This window comes from Rhagoletis zephyria, unplaced genomic scaffold (genome assembly GCF_001687245.7).
Source record: "Rhagoletis zephyria isolate East Lansing unplaced genomic scaffold, Rhagoletis_zephyria_1.1 Rzeph_scaffold_00218, whole genome shotgun sequence".
In the NCBI taxonomy this organism is placed as follows: domain Eukaryota; kingdom Metazoa; phylum Arthropoda; class Insecta; order Diptera; family Tephritidae; genus Rhagoletis; species Rhagoletis zephyria.
This window is the reverse complement of record NW_016157302.1, coordinates 33,718-49,737: the sequence shown is the minus strand read 5'-3', so window position 1 is coordinate 49,737 and position 16,020 is coordinate 33,718. Positions and strand designations below refer to the sequence as shown.

At 36.1% G+C, this 16,020-nt stretch overlaps 1 protein-coding gene across 1 annotated transcript in view; it reads left to right on the top strand.

Annotated features, from left to right (window-relative positions):
• The window catches only part of LOC108358167 (muscle segmentation homeobox), a gene marked incomplete at its 5' end in the record, with an annotated part of 150,189 nt that extends 143,405 nt beyond the window's left edge, over positions 1–6,784 (top strand). Inside the window, 3 exons of the mRNA XM_017609342.1 lie at positions 4,946–5,122; positions 5,312–5,417; positions 6,681–6,784. Of these exons, the coding sequence (XP_017464831.1) occupies positions 4,946–5,122; positions 5,312–5,417; positions 6,681–6,784 (387 nt within the window). The remainder of the gene's footprint in view (positions 1–4,945; positions 5,123–5,311; positions 5,418–6,680) is intronic.
• Between the last annotated feature and the right edge of the window lie 9,236 nt (positions 6,785–16,020).

Sequence of the window (16,020 nt, the reverse complement as noted above, 5' to 3'; positions counted from 1 at the left end):
TGAAGATGAAGATGAAGATGAAGATGAAGATGAAGATGAAGATGAAGATGAAGATGAAGATGAAGATGAAGATGAAGATGAAGATGAAGATGAAGAAGAAGATGAATGATAGAGATGAAGATAAAGATAAGTAGACTGTTATGGTCGGCCTGTAATTCCCGCAGGAGATTTCAATGTCAACTTTTAGCTGGCCATATCTGATGAACTGGCAAAATTTTTTAAAGAAAAATTTTCACTGGAAATGGTTAGTGGTAGAATTCTGGTAATTCTGGTAATGGTAGAATGGTAGAATAGAAGGTAGGAATTCTTTCAAGGCTATTACATGCTCCCAAGGTTTTTCATTTTGAAGCTCACAAATTGTATATAATGACTACAGTACATATTCCCGCTTAATTGCACTTCAAAAATTGCAAAATTTTTGGTTCAATTAAGTTGGGAAAATTGAAGGTACAGTTTGAAAACATAATGAATGATAGCTAAAGCTGCTAATAACTGAAATTATAGAAAACTTAAGAAACTGAGCAAGTTTCGGTTTAAAAGCTCAGTTAGTCTAGACTTAACTTAACTTACCACAAGAAATCATCAATGATTACTCAAACACGTCAACTTAAGCCAAGCGTGGAAATATTTTGTTTTTGTATTTTCTTTTTCATCAGTTTAACAGTTCGCCGCCTAAAATGCCACATCGAAAAATTCAGGGCTGCAAACCGGTTTCGATCCGAACCGGTGTTTGAACCGAACCTTAGATTTTTTTCGGACTCCGAACCGAACCCTTTTTATTTTGAAATCCCAAAACCGAACCAAAAGCCACTCCAAAAAATGGTTCGATTCGGTTCAAAATGAAAATCCCCTATAGCATTTTTTACGTTTTGTAATACACATTTTTCTCTAAAAATGCAACCCATATGGTAAAACCGCAAAAACATTTTTGTTTGATGGCAACTATTTACGTGAGTTGTAATTTCGCCCATATAAAGAATGATTGAAATATTTTTATATGGAGAAAATGCTTATCAACGCCAGCAAAAAAATCAAAAAACTACATACTCGGATTTTTGTAGTTCTGATAAAACTGTATACTTTGATGTAATTTTGTTTAAAGTTGTAGATTTTTTCTAATTTTCGTACAAAGTTTTAAATTAGGATTTATATGGTTTTTGTTATATAACAAGCTACACATTTATAAAAAATATATGAACATTAAACCAAAGAAAGTCAAATTTCGCACTCCTATTATTTTGACATATGAAGTTAAGGCCTAATGTAAGCTCCAACCTACCGAAAATGAGGGTTTCAACATTAAGCCAAGATTTTGAGTGTCAATTCGAAATTCTGAGTATGCTGTTTTTATCTACTCGACTAGGCTCACGACTTGTCCAAACCTTAAAAAAGGTTTTCTAATTTCGCCTTGATCGCGTTGACTTTAAATAATTTTTTTTAATATTACGCATTTTCTACCATACAAATAAGAATTTCCCACATACTTTGTATGGCAGAAAATCCGTTGAGAAATTGCCATTAATCAACTTAGAAATTAAAAAATGCTTCCTAGAAATTTTTATTAGATGAAACTTTGAAGAATTTTCATAATTTTTGCACAAAGTTTGAAACTTGGATTCATATGGTTAAAAATAAATGAACCTTAAATAAACAAAAGAAAATTAGCCAAAACTTGCTGAAATGTCGCGCCTCTATTTATTTTTCCACCACTATACATGTGGATATTTGAATTTGATCTTAGTAACAGAGCCTTTTATTTTTATGTTACAGATTTGCCATATTTTTGCAATATTTGTAAGCTTTAGCATAAAAAATTAAACCATTTGAACGGGTTCTTGTACCGGTACAAGCTTTTCCTAAGTGATTCGAACAACTGAACCGAACCACCCCTATTTTTAGAGATTTAGAGGCCCCGAAAAAATTCATGCAAACGAAAATGTTTGCGTTCATTTATTTTTAAGAAATACAAAAACGAGAGTCTGGCAACCCTGATTCTCCCAGCGCTCTCAATTTCCGTAAGGCCGCAACTTAAGAATATAAAATCTACAGCAGGCATGCTTAACGCCGGTAGAACTCCATAAGCAAGTGCCCTGCGCTGGCAAAATTCTATAGGCAAGTGCGCTGCGCTGGGCACTGCTGATTTACAGGTTCTTAGTTGCTTACGGTACGTTAAATTTTAACAAGGTTAGGTTAGGTTAGGTTGAAGCGGCTGCCTTCATCCAACATAGGAGAGAGGCACACTTGGACCCAGTGGGTCCGTTGTGATAGCAATTGAGAGCTCGAATTCGAACCCGTCCGTTCACCTAGAAGTGGAACCAGTTGGTTAGGTTTAGAAAGCGCGAGAATTCGTAAATGCCTGCTCCACTTAGATCCGCGAGACAATCAAAACGGTGGGGGGGAAATGAACGTCTCCTCGCCCTCTCGTGAGGGCGGGGCAATGAGAGAGGTAGTGTTCCACACTCTCGATTTCGACCTCGTCGCGGCAACCATGGCAGAAGTCATTGGTCGGCAAACCCATTATGCTAGCATGCCTTCCCATTAAGCAGCGGCCCGTAATTATAACGGTCACCAGCCTTAGAACAGGACTTCTAGCCAAATGAGTGCGTCGGATCTTTTCTTGTCGAATTTGAGTCAGATTTGTCGAGCCGTCCCACACGTGGGTTCTACCGACCATCTTTTATTTGCCCTCTCAACGAAGTATGTCCTGAGCCATGTCTTACAGGTAGATAGGGGTATGCCCGCTACATGAGAGGAGTTCACGCCCGACAGGGTAGTTCCTTTCCGCGCAAGCTCGTCCGCCGCACAGTTACCCTGAAAGTCCCTGTTGCCCGGTACCCACACGATGTCACTAGTTGATTTTGAAGCTAGATCGTTAAGGGCTTTCCTACATTCCAACGCAGTTATTGATGATGTCTTGCAGCAATACAGTGACTTAATAGCTGCTTGGCTATCGGAGTATATTGTTACTGAAGGTAGATTAAGAGAAGAATCGATGAGCCAGAGTGCAGCCTCCTTTATGGCCGCGAGTTCCGCTTGGAAGACACTGCAGTGGGCTGGTAGCCTAAAGCAGAGATCTAGTGAGAGGTCTTTTGAGTGTATCCCACTCCCTACTCTTAATTTAGTTTAGAATCATCCGTGTAAATGGCTGTTGAGTTATCTTGGAGGCCCCAGACCGAGTCGTCCTCCCAGTCCTTCCTTGAAGGAATACGAGGCGAGAACTTATTCTCGAGCACCATCGGTGGTGTCGTATAATCTGGGGACCTGAATGTGTCCGGGTAGTTGGTTAGGATGTTGGTGTGACCTAATCTGGTGTCTTTCCATTTTGACAGTGCATTTATTCTTACTGCTTTGCAGCTCCCCTGTAGCTTCCCAAAAAGGTCTACGGGCAGAAAGTTTAGAAGTGTTTCCATAGCTTTGGTGGGTGTGGATGGCAGTGCACCTGTGATTAGCATGCATGCCGTCCTTTGAACCTTGGTAAGCTTAGAATTTGTGAGCTCCTGGATAACCAGTGATGTCCACCAGACTGTGACGCCGTAGAATAATATAGGACGTACCACTACTGTGTAAATCCGGTGAACTATGTGGGGTTTGAGACCCCATTTCTTGCCTATAGCCGTTTTGTAGTAGGCCCGCTCTTCTACGTTGCGTTGCCAGGTAAGTTTCCTGTCCAAGATGACGGTCAAGTATTTCACTTCATCAGAGAGCGACAGCTATACGCCATTTAAGGTAGGAAGTTGAAATGGGGGGATTTTTGTTTTCCGTGTGAAGAGAACCGTGACCATTTTAGCCGGGTTAGTGTTCAGTCCGCATTCTCTAGAACAGGTTTCCACGATAACCAAGGCGTTTTGCAACAGTTCTCCCAGGATTTGTGGGTGTTTACCGGTTGCAGTTAGGGCAAGAGCATCGGCATACGCAATAGCGTTGCAGCACATGAGTAGGGTGTTTACCGTAAGATTCCAGAGGAGTGGTGAGAGTAATTCTCCTTGAGGAGTGCCCCTTGTCGTATATCTTGTGATGTAAGCTTTTTAGATTACCGTTAGGTTGGGGCATAATATGTCAGATGCTTCTTGCAGCTCCGCTGTGAAAATGCCATCCAGTCCAGGGGATTTGAAGGGTTTAAAAGATTTTATGGCCCTGTCCACATTCCTGTGGGTTACGATGGCTTCCCCCGCCGGAAATGATCCTAGAGTAGGGGCCGAGTTACTCTCCGCCGCGGTGCAGCCAGGCAAGTGTGTATCTAGAAGAATCTCTAGCATATCATCCCGAGATGAAGTCCACTCGCTGTTTATCCTCTGGATATAGCTGTGAGAAATGGCACTCTTTGATAATACCTTCCGTAACCGGTTGGCTTCCAAATGTTCCTCAATATTGTCACAGAAGTTTTTCCATGATGTCCTCTGAGCCCTTTTAAGGCTTCCTTATAGGAATACCACGATCCGTCTCCTTTCGCCTTTCTAATCCACCGAGAGAATCAAGTTTTAACTAACCGACCACACAGTTTCTCATATAACAGGTAGGCCAAAATATTAAGTTAAGTTAAGTAACTGAAAGTAAGTCTAGACTAACTGAGCTTTAAGTAAATATTTAAAACTATTAAGCTTTACGTTATTAATTGTTTTTTTCGTGAATTTCGGCGTGAAAGGCCAGTGTTCTACTCACTGAGCTAAGTTCGTACATGCAACCTGTTGTGGCTTTTCCACATTTTCATTTTATCAACCCAACTGCATTCAAGGACAACTACTTTATTGCTATTTAGACTTGAACATGTGTTTGTGGTTTCACTTAATTCCATTTTTAGACTATTAACTCGAAGACTGGCTTGTCTTTTAATTTTTGTTGCGTTATTTGTGGCCTAATATAAATTTAAATTACTAATTGTTTTTTGATGTTGAGGCCAGTTGTTTGTGATTCATTTTTTAATAAGCTTTACTTTATTTTAATTCAGGTTTGGTTTCAAAATCGTCGCGCTAAATATCGAAAACAAGAAAAGCAGCTGCAGAAAGCTTTGGCTCCATCTGTGATCCCCTCGTGCAACGGCATGATGAGAAATATACAAGGATACAGTGTATCACGTGGTTATCAGCCGTATCCACATCACAACTCAATAAATCGATATCCGCAGGTGTGTAAAACGAACTTATAATTCATTTGGTTAAATGCCATACATAGCCAACAAGCACGCTTTGGCATTTAAATAATGATCCATGGGATCGAAATTTATACATATATAAACATATTTCCATATGTATATACATTTGTATATTATATTTGTATATTTGGAAATATTTGTAATGACGTGGTTTTTTTTTAGGATTTATTCCAAATGGGCGCTTCATCTTACCCAGGTATGACGCAACCGTTCTCAATGACACATGGCACAAATATGGGTTCTGTGGGCGTTCGTCAGGATTCTATGGGTAAGTATTTTAATTATTTTAGCCCTTGAACATTTTACATTCACAAATGTGTATATGTACATACCCAAATATACAGCTATACATATATAGGTCATTCCATTGAAAAGAGGAAAACGACATAAATTTAAATATGCCCTAATTATCTCTTATTTCAGATTTACCTCTTTTAAAATATCTACATTTCATTAATTTGTTTGAAAATGTTAAAAAAATCAAAAGAAGTTGTAATTTTTGTCTATGGAAACTTTTATTTCGTGCATAATTACTTTACACCAGTCACAAGGAGATGTCTCACCAGTCACAACTTTAAATATTTTTTCATATTTTATGAAGATTATATAAACCTCATTTTTATTGAAAACGAAAGCGTATAATTCATATTTACACCACAAAAACACCGTTTGTGAAAGTTAGGTATTTTGGCTAAAATTCATCTTTGAGTGCACGAGGGTAAAATAAAATTATTTTCATTGTCCCGCCAGTCACATTAATTCAAATGATACTTACAAAAAATAATGTAAAAAAAAAAATATTTTTTAAAAACAAGCTTCTGTTTATCATGTACAATCAAAGGAATAAAATAAAATAATGTAAAAAAAAAGATTTTTTAGCAAGAAAATTTTGTTATAACTGCATTAAAGCGAATAAAATAAAATAAGTTAAGCTTTCGTTAAAGTTACTAAAAGCCAATTGGCGAAAGGAATTTCTCAAACTCTAATGAAAATTACTAACAATTTGTATTGATTTACTTCGGTTTTAATGTACATGTTAAATAAAAGCTTATTTTTAAAAAATATCTTTTTTTACATTATTTTATTTTGAAATTTTTAGTTTTATTTTACATAACCCGCACATAATATTTTTATTAAGGGCTGACTCTCCATTTATGAGCATAGTACATTTAATATAAGCGTCGTAAATCTTTTCGATCATCTGTTTAGGCTGAGCAAAATACGTTGAGTTCAGGTAGCGAAAAAATTGTACCATGGAAAAAATGGCGGAAAGTTGGCGACTGTTGAGCTGAGCGTTTCTAGGACAAACAGTCAACGTTTAGCAATAGCTATGTAAGTCTTATGAACGCGCCCAATGTGTCACGAATTGGGAGCATAATCAGAAACAAATCGGTATCTTATTTAATTAAAGCATTCAGCTCAGGTACAAGCCGCACACCCGGTAAGTGCTCTACAGAAATTAGTATAGAAATAACACAGGGCTAACTGCTGATTCATTGAAACTAATTGCCGGTATTTTATCTTACCATAGAGTTCACAATAGAATCTATCATACCAGCGCCTGAAACTATACTGCTTAGTTGCGCTCGCAGATTACGCTCTGCTATCACTAACGGTAGTGAACACGCTGTGTAAATGAGCTGTTAGATGAAGATAAAGCAGAGAATGTTAATTGAATTAAGCTATTACGGTACAAGGATGAAATTCAAAAAAGGCTCGTGTGCATATTAATCATTAACCCATAACACAGGCCGACAAAATTTCATTAAATTTTCTAACCAAGAATCGGACTTAACTTTTCCCAAGGTCTTTGACGTGCTGAATTCGAATCTGACCCCAAAATGGCCCAATCACGTCAGGATTTCGAGATATTCTAACCTAAAAGTACAAAAAATCACGGTTTTTGGGCACATTTGAACTCATGTAACACGATGAAAACAATTTTTTCACAATACTCCTCATTTTCAGAATATCGACGAATTTACTAAACTCAGTAAATTCAACAGACGACTTCTCGGTGACAAATAAAGATTTTTTTAAAGCTTTAAAATGAATTTTAGAGGGGAGCAATTGTACTTTTAGATAACGAGATGATCTTTCTGAAAAAAAAAGTTTTTCATCGTGTGACGTGATTGGGCTATTCTGGGGTCAGCATCGAATTCAGCACGAAAAAATCTGAAAAGCTTTTCAAAAATAAATACTGCAAATTTTCAAGGATACTCAAGGCTAAAATTTTAAAAGCAAATTTTCAATGCCTATTCATCCATAGGCACGGAAAAATTTAATATTTTTAAATTCTACAGGATTTTCTCATTCATTTGGTACTCCTATTGTTATTCTACATTGCACCAGATTTTTTAAATAATTTTTTAAATTAATCATACATTTAAAATTTCCAAGTCCTTTAAAAAAGAATCCTGATGTCAGATCGATAACGCGGTTTTACTATATTTTTTTATATTTGAGTATTTTTTTTGGTATGAAATTCTCTGTGTGATGAGTGTTATCATTGATTTTTTTGAGTAACTTATGCCACTTTCAAAATAAACATCTTCGTTATACCGCTGACTAGCAAAACTTCTCTCTAACGTAAACTCAGTAGTTCTCAACATTTCAATGCAAATTTTTTTAAGGAATAGATACCGTGAAGCCATAATTAGTGGTATCATTGACTCGATNCGACATTTTTTTTCAAAATTTTCTTTTTGATGCAGAAATGCATCTAGATGCTCTAGGAATATTTCTGCATCAAAAAGAAAATTTTGAAAAAAATTTTGCTTACGTTATTTTGGCGTTTAGAGCTCGATATATAGATGCTTATTCATTCCCTTCTAAATAGGTAAATCATTATGAACTTTCCAAACTTCTTATTTGCTTAATAAAGTTTTATCTCATTGCGAATATTTTTATAGCTCTGCTTACATATTAATGTTTATACATACATAATAATATAATAATAGATTGGCGCTTACACATATGTTAGTGTTTGGCCGAGCTTCTCCTCCGATTTGTGGCGTGCGCCTTGATGTTGTCACACAAAGCCGGGGGACCTACAGTTTTACGCCGACTCCGAATGGCGATTGTATTTTTATGACAATCTGTTTTTCATGGCAGAAATACACTCGGAGGTTTGCCATTGCCTGTCGAGGGGCGGCCGCTGTTAAGAAAAAACCTTTTTTTTTATATTTTTTGCGATGTTGCTTTGACCAGGGCTTGAACCCAGGCGTCGCGGAGTGGAAGCGCGCACTGCTTACACCCAGAAAAAGGTTTAGTTATAATAACCACGATTTGGTTATAGTGACCAAGTGGCATAGTTGGATATGACGAAATAAATATCTAGTTCACGAAGTCTGCAATTTACTTAAGACTTCTAGTTGGGACAAATGTATATTTGTTAATAATTACAAAACGACTACCTTGATTGGACAATATTGTTAGTTGAATAAAATGATTGTTGAGTAAATATAAACAATGCTTTGGTTGATACAAGTTAATTTTGTGAACTTGCTGTAGACTTGAATCAGCTAACCGTTTATTATTGGAAAGAAAGTTTCAGTTTGNTTAGTTGAATAAAATGATTGTTGAGTAAATATAAACAATGCTTTGGTTGATACAAGTTAATTTTGTGAACTTGCTGTAGACTTGAATCAGCTAACCGTTTATTATTGGAAAGAAAGTTTCAGTTTGATACAAATAAAAATTTACTCGATGTTTGTTGTGTTTACTTTCTTCTTTTATTTGCATATATTAAGCTTAAAAAATACGTACATATTTACATAAGTTAGTTACTAAAGTAAATAATACATATGTATATGGTGGTATGCATTTCCTAAAAAACAACGATGGAACAGGAACAGTCGTGCGAAAACCCAGGTAAATATCTGGAAGTATACTGCCTTGCTTTTTCCTTGGCTAAACACACTTTCAAATTATAATTCACATGAATTATACATCCATTGAAAAACCCCGGTTGGCATCAAACTGTATATTTTTAAATAACTATGCGCGCACCGAAACAACTCGCGGTGATAGAAAAACTGAAACTGAGACAAACAATTCTGTGCATGTCATAGCACACACTTTTCTTTCTTTACCTTGCGCAGCGATCGACATGCCATAGCTTACCAAGAATGATAGAATACAAGATTGCGCCGATCAGAGAAGATTTTGAGAATAACTTTTGTGTGACGTCACATTGGTGCAATTGCGAGAGAGAAATGCCAAAACGTGAGCAAGAATGGAAGAAGAAGAAAAAATGTTGCAAGGAAAACGTAAACAAGTTGCACAAGTGTGACGTCATGCAAACCACGATTCTGTCAAATTCGTTAAGAGAGGAATAGCGGTCCGAGATCGGCGCAACCTTTGTATTCTCTCAATCGTGATAGCTTACTGAGCGCTCTGTGACCACACCAGGGATGAAAAAGTAGGTACAATTGTACCTTTTTCCGACGTTTGCTGACCTAAAGGTACATTAGGTACAATCACTAGATTTTAGGTACAATCATCTTTTGATTAGATGAATTTTTATTCTTATTTTCTTCTTTTGCTTTACTGTGATAATATATTTACTTGTCGGCATGGGAAAAAGTGGGGAAAAGTGGTCAAAAGGAAGAAATTAACAAAATCATATTGTGTATTCTCTTAAATATTTTACATTGGATTTAGAAGAGCCACGACGAAAAATGAACCCTTTACTTAGCTATCCTAAACTTCTTAATTCTTGCTGTATTTTTGATATTCGAAATTGGGATTAATTTCTTCCATAAAACGTCATTGCCCCCTAGACCGATGTACTCCCCTCTCCACTGACGGTGTGAAATCTACAAACGCGCTACCTGTGCAATTGTTGGAATGCATTTTTTTATCTATTGAAACCATAAAAGCTAAAGTTCCCCGCATATGATAACATTTTTAACTTTTCTATTAATTTTTTTCGCCCATACAGTCCTGGGTCTAAGATTTATTCAAATTGTCTGTAGTTGAGGGCCACAAATTGAGGCAATAGCTATTTGACCCATATTCGCTATTTGATTTCTGGAATATATTTAAACTGCTTTCGAATATACTTACGGCAATTCCCATTATTTTCTCTAGACTTGCTGCAGCTATTTAAGGGAATCGGATAAATCAGCAGCCTCCTTTCCTTTTGTTTTATAAAAAGCTAGAAAAAAGTAAACTTCGCCAGAGTGTTTTTTTGGTCTATTTCGCCAGAATTTTCCAGTAGTCAAAATTAGGCAAAAACAAAGCTTCTCCGATTCGCATTAGACTATACTCTGGATGTAGATATAAACTCAGCTAAAAAAAGCAAGTCAAGTTTATTTAAAAACTTCTTATGAACTAACGTAACGTAACTTTTTTTAGGTACAGTCTGTCTCATTTAGGTGCATTTATTTTATGATATTAGATACAATCTGAAATTTCCATTTTTCATCCCTGGACCACACGCGTGTTTCACCCATATACGAACAGCGGTAGTGGAACAATGATTTCCACGCACAATGCAATGGTCGGCATACCAGAACATTCAAACGATTCAATAAGTGGGACCAGTGTTGCCACAGACAAATTTTTTTTCCTACCAAAACTTCCTACCAAAATCAACCAAAACCTACCAAAATTTTATTTAAGTTTTTAATATTTTTTTAATGACACGGCATCGAGATTTATGCATAAAAATCGTTAAATCGTTATTAAAAGAACAGATTTGTAAGATAATAGCTGGAGAATATATCGCCTAACAAGGCAATGCCTTCAAAGAATAAACCGTTTTTTCGCTCTCCTGTAAAATTTGAGTGCCGTAAGATAGGCGGTTTTGCAATTGGGCGATGGGCGGTTTTGCAAAAACATCAACTATATTATTATTATTACGTCTGGGATACACGCGCTGCGACCTTAGAAGATCTGTTGTTCTTAACCCTAATTGTAATCATTCCAACCTTATTCTCTTTCAGAAGTTAGGCACTTTGGAGCGCGTTTAAATAAAATTTTGGATGAAGACAATCCTTCCCCAAAGTGTATCAGTCTGGTATTTATGATACGTGGGCAGTCACATAGAATATGCTCTGGAGTTTCCTCTACCAGCTCACTAAACAGCTTTCGTTGCCTTCAAACCCTTCATGTCCCGGAACCCCACACAGCGTTACGTTATAGTTGGCTTGCAAGTGGTTCAAAAGAGTTCTACAGCTGTCCACAAGCCTGATGCCGTTTTAAAAGAGTCCAAAGCGTTTAACCTGCCTGAATATCCGACATAATATTTAATTTGGCCCCATTTTTTCTTCTACACAGACCACGATTGCGAAGACTTTCGCCTGGAATATAGTTGGGTATGCGTAAATTGGCAGACTTTCTGAAATTTTGGTCCAAATACGCCTGCCCCAGTACTCTCTTCATTCATCTTTGATCCGTCGGTGGTCCCTTTCAGGAATTCTGATCTTGTAGGGTTTATAGAAAGATAACTCGGGATTATCCAGTAATGGCTTTAGAACCTCCAAATGACCTCGAAGATCCCAATTTTCTTGCTGATCATACTAGGCAGTCGTAGGGCGCTTCTGCAGGCCTCTTTCAAACAGGATAGACAAAAGAAAAACGCCTGCAATGACACCAATGGCATCCGTTAGACAGGTGCCCATAGCTCCTGTAGTGGCCACGCGGACCAGTCGGTACAGCTTGATAAAGGTGAAAACGTCCTTTACTTGCGTAGCTTTTGGTCACCAGGCCAGTGCCGCATATGTGACAACGGGTCTTACTACCATATTGAAAGATCAATAGGTTAGTTTTGGTGATATTCCTCAAGTCTTACAATAAAGTCTCTGGTCAGGTGGACAATGGTGGACTTTACCGGTGAAAATTCGTGTAAACAAAGTTGCTAAAGTGTTTGAAGATACATATTTTATATTTTTCGCAAATAACTATTATTGTCGCGGAACCTACCAAAATCCAATCTATCCTACCAACCCACCAAATGGAAAAAAACCTACCAGTTTTAGTAGGAAAAGCCCATGTTTGGCAACACTGAGTGGGACTGTGTGCATTGCTCAGCGGGCGCTCTTCGTATGTGAAACACACATTTGCTCAGAGAGCGCTCTACATTCTTTAGGGGAGGCTCACAAGCAGTGTTGCCAGGTCTTCGGCATGAGAAAACGTCCCTCTTGGTCTGAAAAAACTTCATTTCCTACCCAAAAACGTCTTTCTCAATTGGATGTACAAAAAATTGTTCTTATAAAACTTTTATTGTATACAAAGGTACATATCGAGCCCTAACCGCCAAAATAACGTAAGCGACATTTTTTTCCAAATTGTCTTTTTGATGCAGAAATATTCCTAGAGCATTTAGATGCATTTCTGCATCAAAAAGAAAATTGTGTCGCTTACGTTATTTTGGCGGCTAGGGCTCGATATGTACCAGGGACCTGCAATTATTCGTGTTTTTAAGTAATTGGTTGAATAACACAAGAAATAGTGTTAGTGGATATTATTCATTGCAGAATATTCACACATATGCACTAACACTATTTTACGCTCGGCACACAAAGCGAGAGCATGTACAATGACTAAGTTCTCTGTTGATATGCATTGGTGGCGCCGATGACGATACCGCTACTCGGCTCTCAGTGATTTTGACAGAATCAGCTGTTTTGGTGACGTCATAGTAGAGAAGACAGCAGTAGTGATGTGCTCAGTCAATACTTTCAAGTATTGATCGATATTCGGTAACGATTTAAAATGTATCCAATACTCTCGATACTCGGTACCAAAACATTTTGATTTCAAATAAAAGCGCACACCGGCCAAAGATATGGAAAAAACGGCTCAGGGGAGACTCGCCAATAGAGCCAATAGAGCTTTTAATACTGATTCAAATGAACGATGTATATATGTCGGTTCCAGGCCATAACGCAGAGAAACTCTCACTTGTTTGANGGAAAGTTTATGTATGTAGGTACATTTACATATTTACAGTTTTAACATAAATGTGTATGCACATATTTTGAGGTACACTTCTTAACAAACACATTTTTTTAAATTATTATGAATGGATAAAAGAGACATCTTCTTTAAATTTAGTACTAAAACTTGACATTTGAATAGTATTTCAAGTGCTTGTCAAAACTTTACGACACGCACATATTGACAGGATTGGCCATTTATCTTAAAATTATTTAATTTTAAATATTTGTTTATAAAAATGCAGTTTATACTGTGGCAAAACCCGTATAAATGCAAGGTTCAATCTTTGCGCAATATCAACAAACTTATACATATTTGGAGTATGCAGTTTTGTAGCCCATTCAATTTAAATAAAGTGCAAGTTTAAGATAGCTGCGACTTATCGTTGATTTTTAATATATTTTTTGATGGTGTTGCTCATTTTCTTCATAAAAAAAATCGTCGAACATACTAAGATAATATGGAAGCAAATGACCGACATGTTCAAAAAAAATGCCAAACATATAACGAGCTATATATTTTTAGTATTCGTCACAAAATTGTACTAAAATGTACTGCGTAGTAGGAAAGTATATTGTAAACAAAATTGTATCAAAAAAGTACGATTGTACCAAAAATTCCAACACTGATGTGGCACGACGCAAAACATAAATAATATTAAACTCAATCAAATTATTTTCAACCTCTCACTCGAACAAATGAGTAAAATCCAGATGGTAGACTATAATCAATAAAGACAAAAATTGCCGGCAATAATAAGAGTAAGTATATTTTGAGTGTGTTCTTGTTTTGGTGGATATTACTCTTATTCATTTTTGGAATTAGTGGAAGTACTCAATTGCACTAATTGTTATGGATCATGAATAAGTACACTAATTTTATTAGTACTCAAATCCGGTCTCTGATATGTACGTAATGTACATATATTAAAATGTCATTTCGACAGAGCACATTTAAAATTTATTGTAAACTGGTCGTTAATATAAAAATAATTTTATACACACACTTGTTATTATATTTTGATCGATTTTGGCTGTTTCTCTTTCGTTTATTTAATGTTTATTATTTTTCCATAAAATCCAAGCTCATTAATAAACAAAATATAAATCCACAAAAATTGTGCAAAAATAATAAACAATCTGCAAATTTTCAGCTAGATTTTAAACTTTTTATTCAGAGTTTTTAGAATTTTGTTTGAGTATGCAGCTTGATAGCCCATTAAATTTCAGGGCAATAATGTGCAAGTTTAAACGGGCTAAATGATCGCGTTGATTTTTAATAATTTTTTTTTCTTGTAGACATTTGGTTAGGGGCTCGATTTTCGAAAATGCTAAATTACGTTCTGCTAAGAANGTTACGAATTGTTCCTAGTACTTGCAAGTTTTTACTGGGAATGCATTCAATAACCCAAAATATTTGCAAGAGGGAGCGAATTCGAGAGCGTAACTATCCGAGAGAGCTGCAAATTCTTGCGAGTAAAAATTTTTCTATCAGGAATTTTCAGGAGTCAAAAAGGTCAAAGGTTATGTTTCAAATTCAAATGTAAACAAACTGTTTAAGAGGATGATTTGATGAAACATAATTAGTGAAATGAAAATATGGATGAAAAATTTCAATCTATTGTATATTTTTATACCTTCCTTTTATTAACTCGGGATCTAACTATGTAATATTGATGCGCCTAAAAGATGTAGCGATTTCTATTCTCAAGTTACATACCTGATGACAGTACGAATGGCAATTATAATAGGGAGGTTTTAGTTTTTTAAACTATAATTTTATTAGTTTTATGATGATGGGAACTATTCCCAATTAAAAAGAAAATTGCGCGCCGAAACTTAATCGTCAGAAAGTATCAAAATGGCTTAAGTTGCAAGTTTTTACTAGTTTTGCGTTCAATAACTTTTTTTGAAAATTTTCTCTTGCTCTCAATTTAACTCTTTAACTCTTCTTTTACGCTCTCGCTGCAAGTACTTACTGGAAAAGTTATTGAATGGACCTAATATTTCAGTATTTTTTGTGTTCATTACATTTTCAATGAAGTCTTAAAAAAGTCGCCTACTTTTTTCTGACGTTTTATGCTGCACAGCTTTTTTGATGCTTTTGCGAGCGTGCCTGCTACAATAGATCGGCTCTTCCGGAATTGGCTTTTAATGTGCAATTGCAAACATTACAGCAAGCCTCGTAACCTCAAGTGTTTACACAACCTGCCTTTGAACACGGGATCCTTAGTCCAAGAATCCAGAAAAAATCTTTTGAAGCAGCTGCAGCAAAAAAGATTGTTAAGATTTATTAAGAAAATAATTCAAAATCAGTTATACTTATAAGATTTAGTAACAAAGAAAAATTACTGGGAAGTTAAAATACCGTCATTTTTTACACAAAAAACGTCCAAACGTCAACAGGGTACAAAAAACGTCCAAATGACGTTAAAAACGTCAACCTGGCAACGCTGCTCACAAGCATGAATATGTTCCACTCTCAAACCAAATCGTAGTTTCCTCAACTAAGATTTGGTAACTATGACTAAACCATGTGTTGAAAGAAAGCTTATCTGCATTAGCAGAGCTTAATAATATACTTTTATGAACCATACGTTAAGTTGAATGAAATTTGTAGAAATTTAATAAGTANTCTATGTAAAGTAAATAAGCCCCCGCTGCATCCCTTATTCAATAGTTCCGAAATAGTTCTAAATTCGACAAATAGGATCTAGTTCGTTCTGCATCCCTTTTTCTATAGTTCCGAACCAATTCTAAATTCTTTAGATATAGATTTGTAGTGAAAAAAACTGAAAAATTAGTTTCTTAAAAGTATCACTTTTCGCCGATTTTGGACTGGTGGGGATCTGGTTCCTATCGGACTAGTTCCTTTTTGGCGATAAAGACCTAGTACGGAACTAGAAATTTGATTCACTAGTCCGC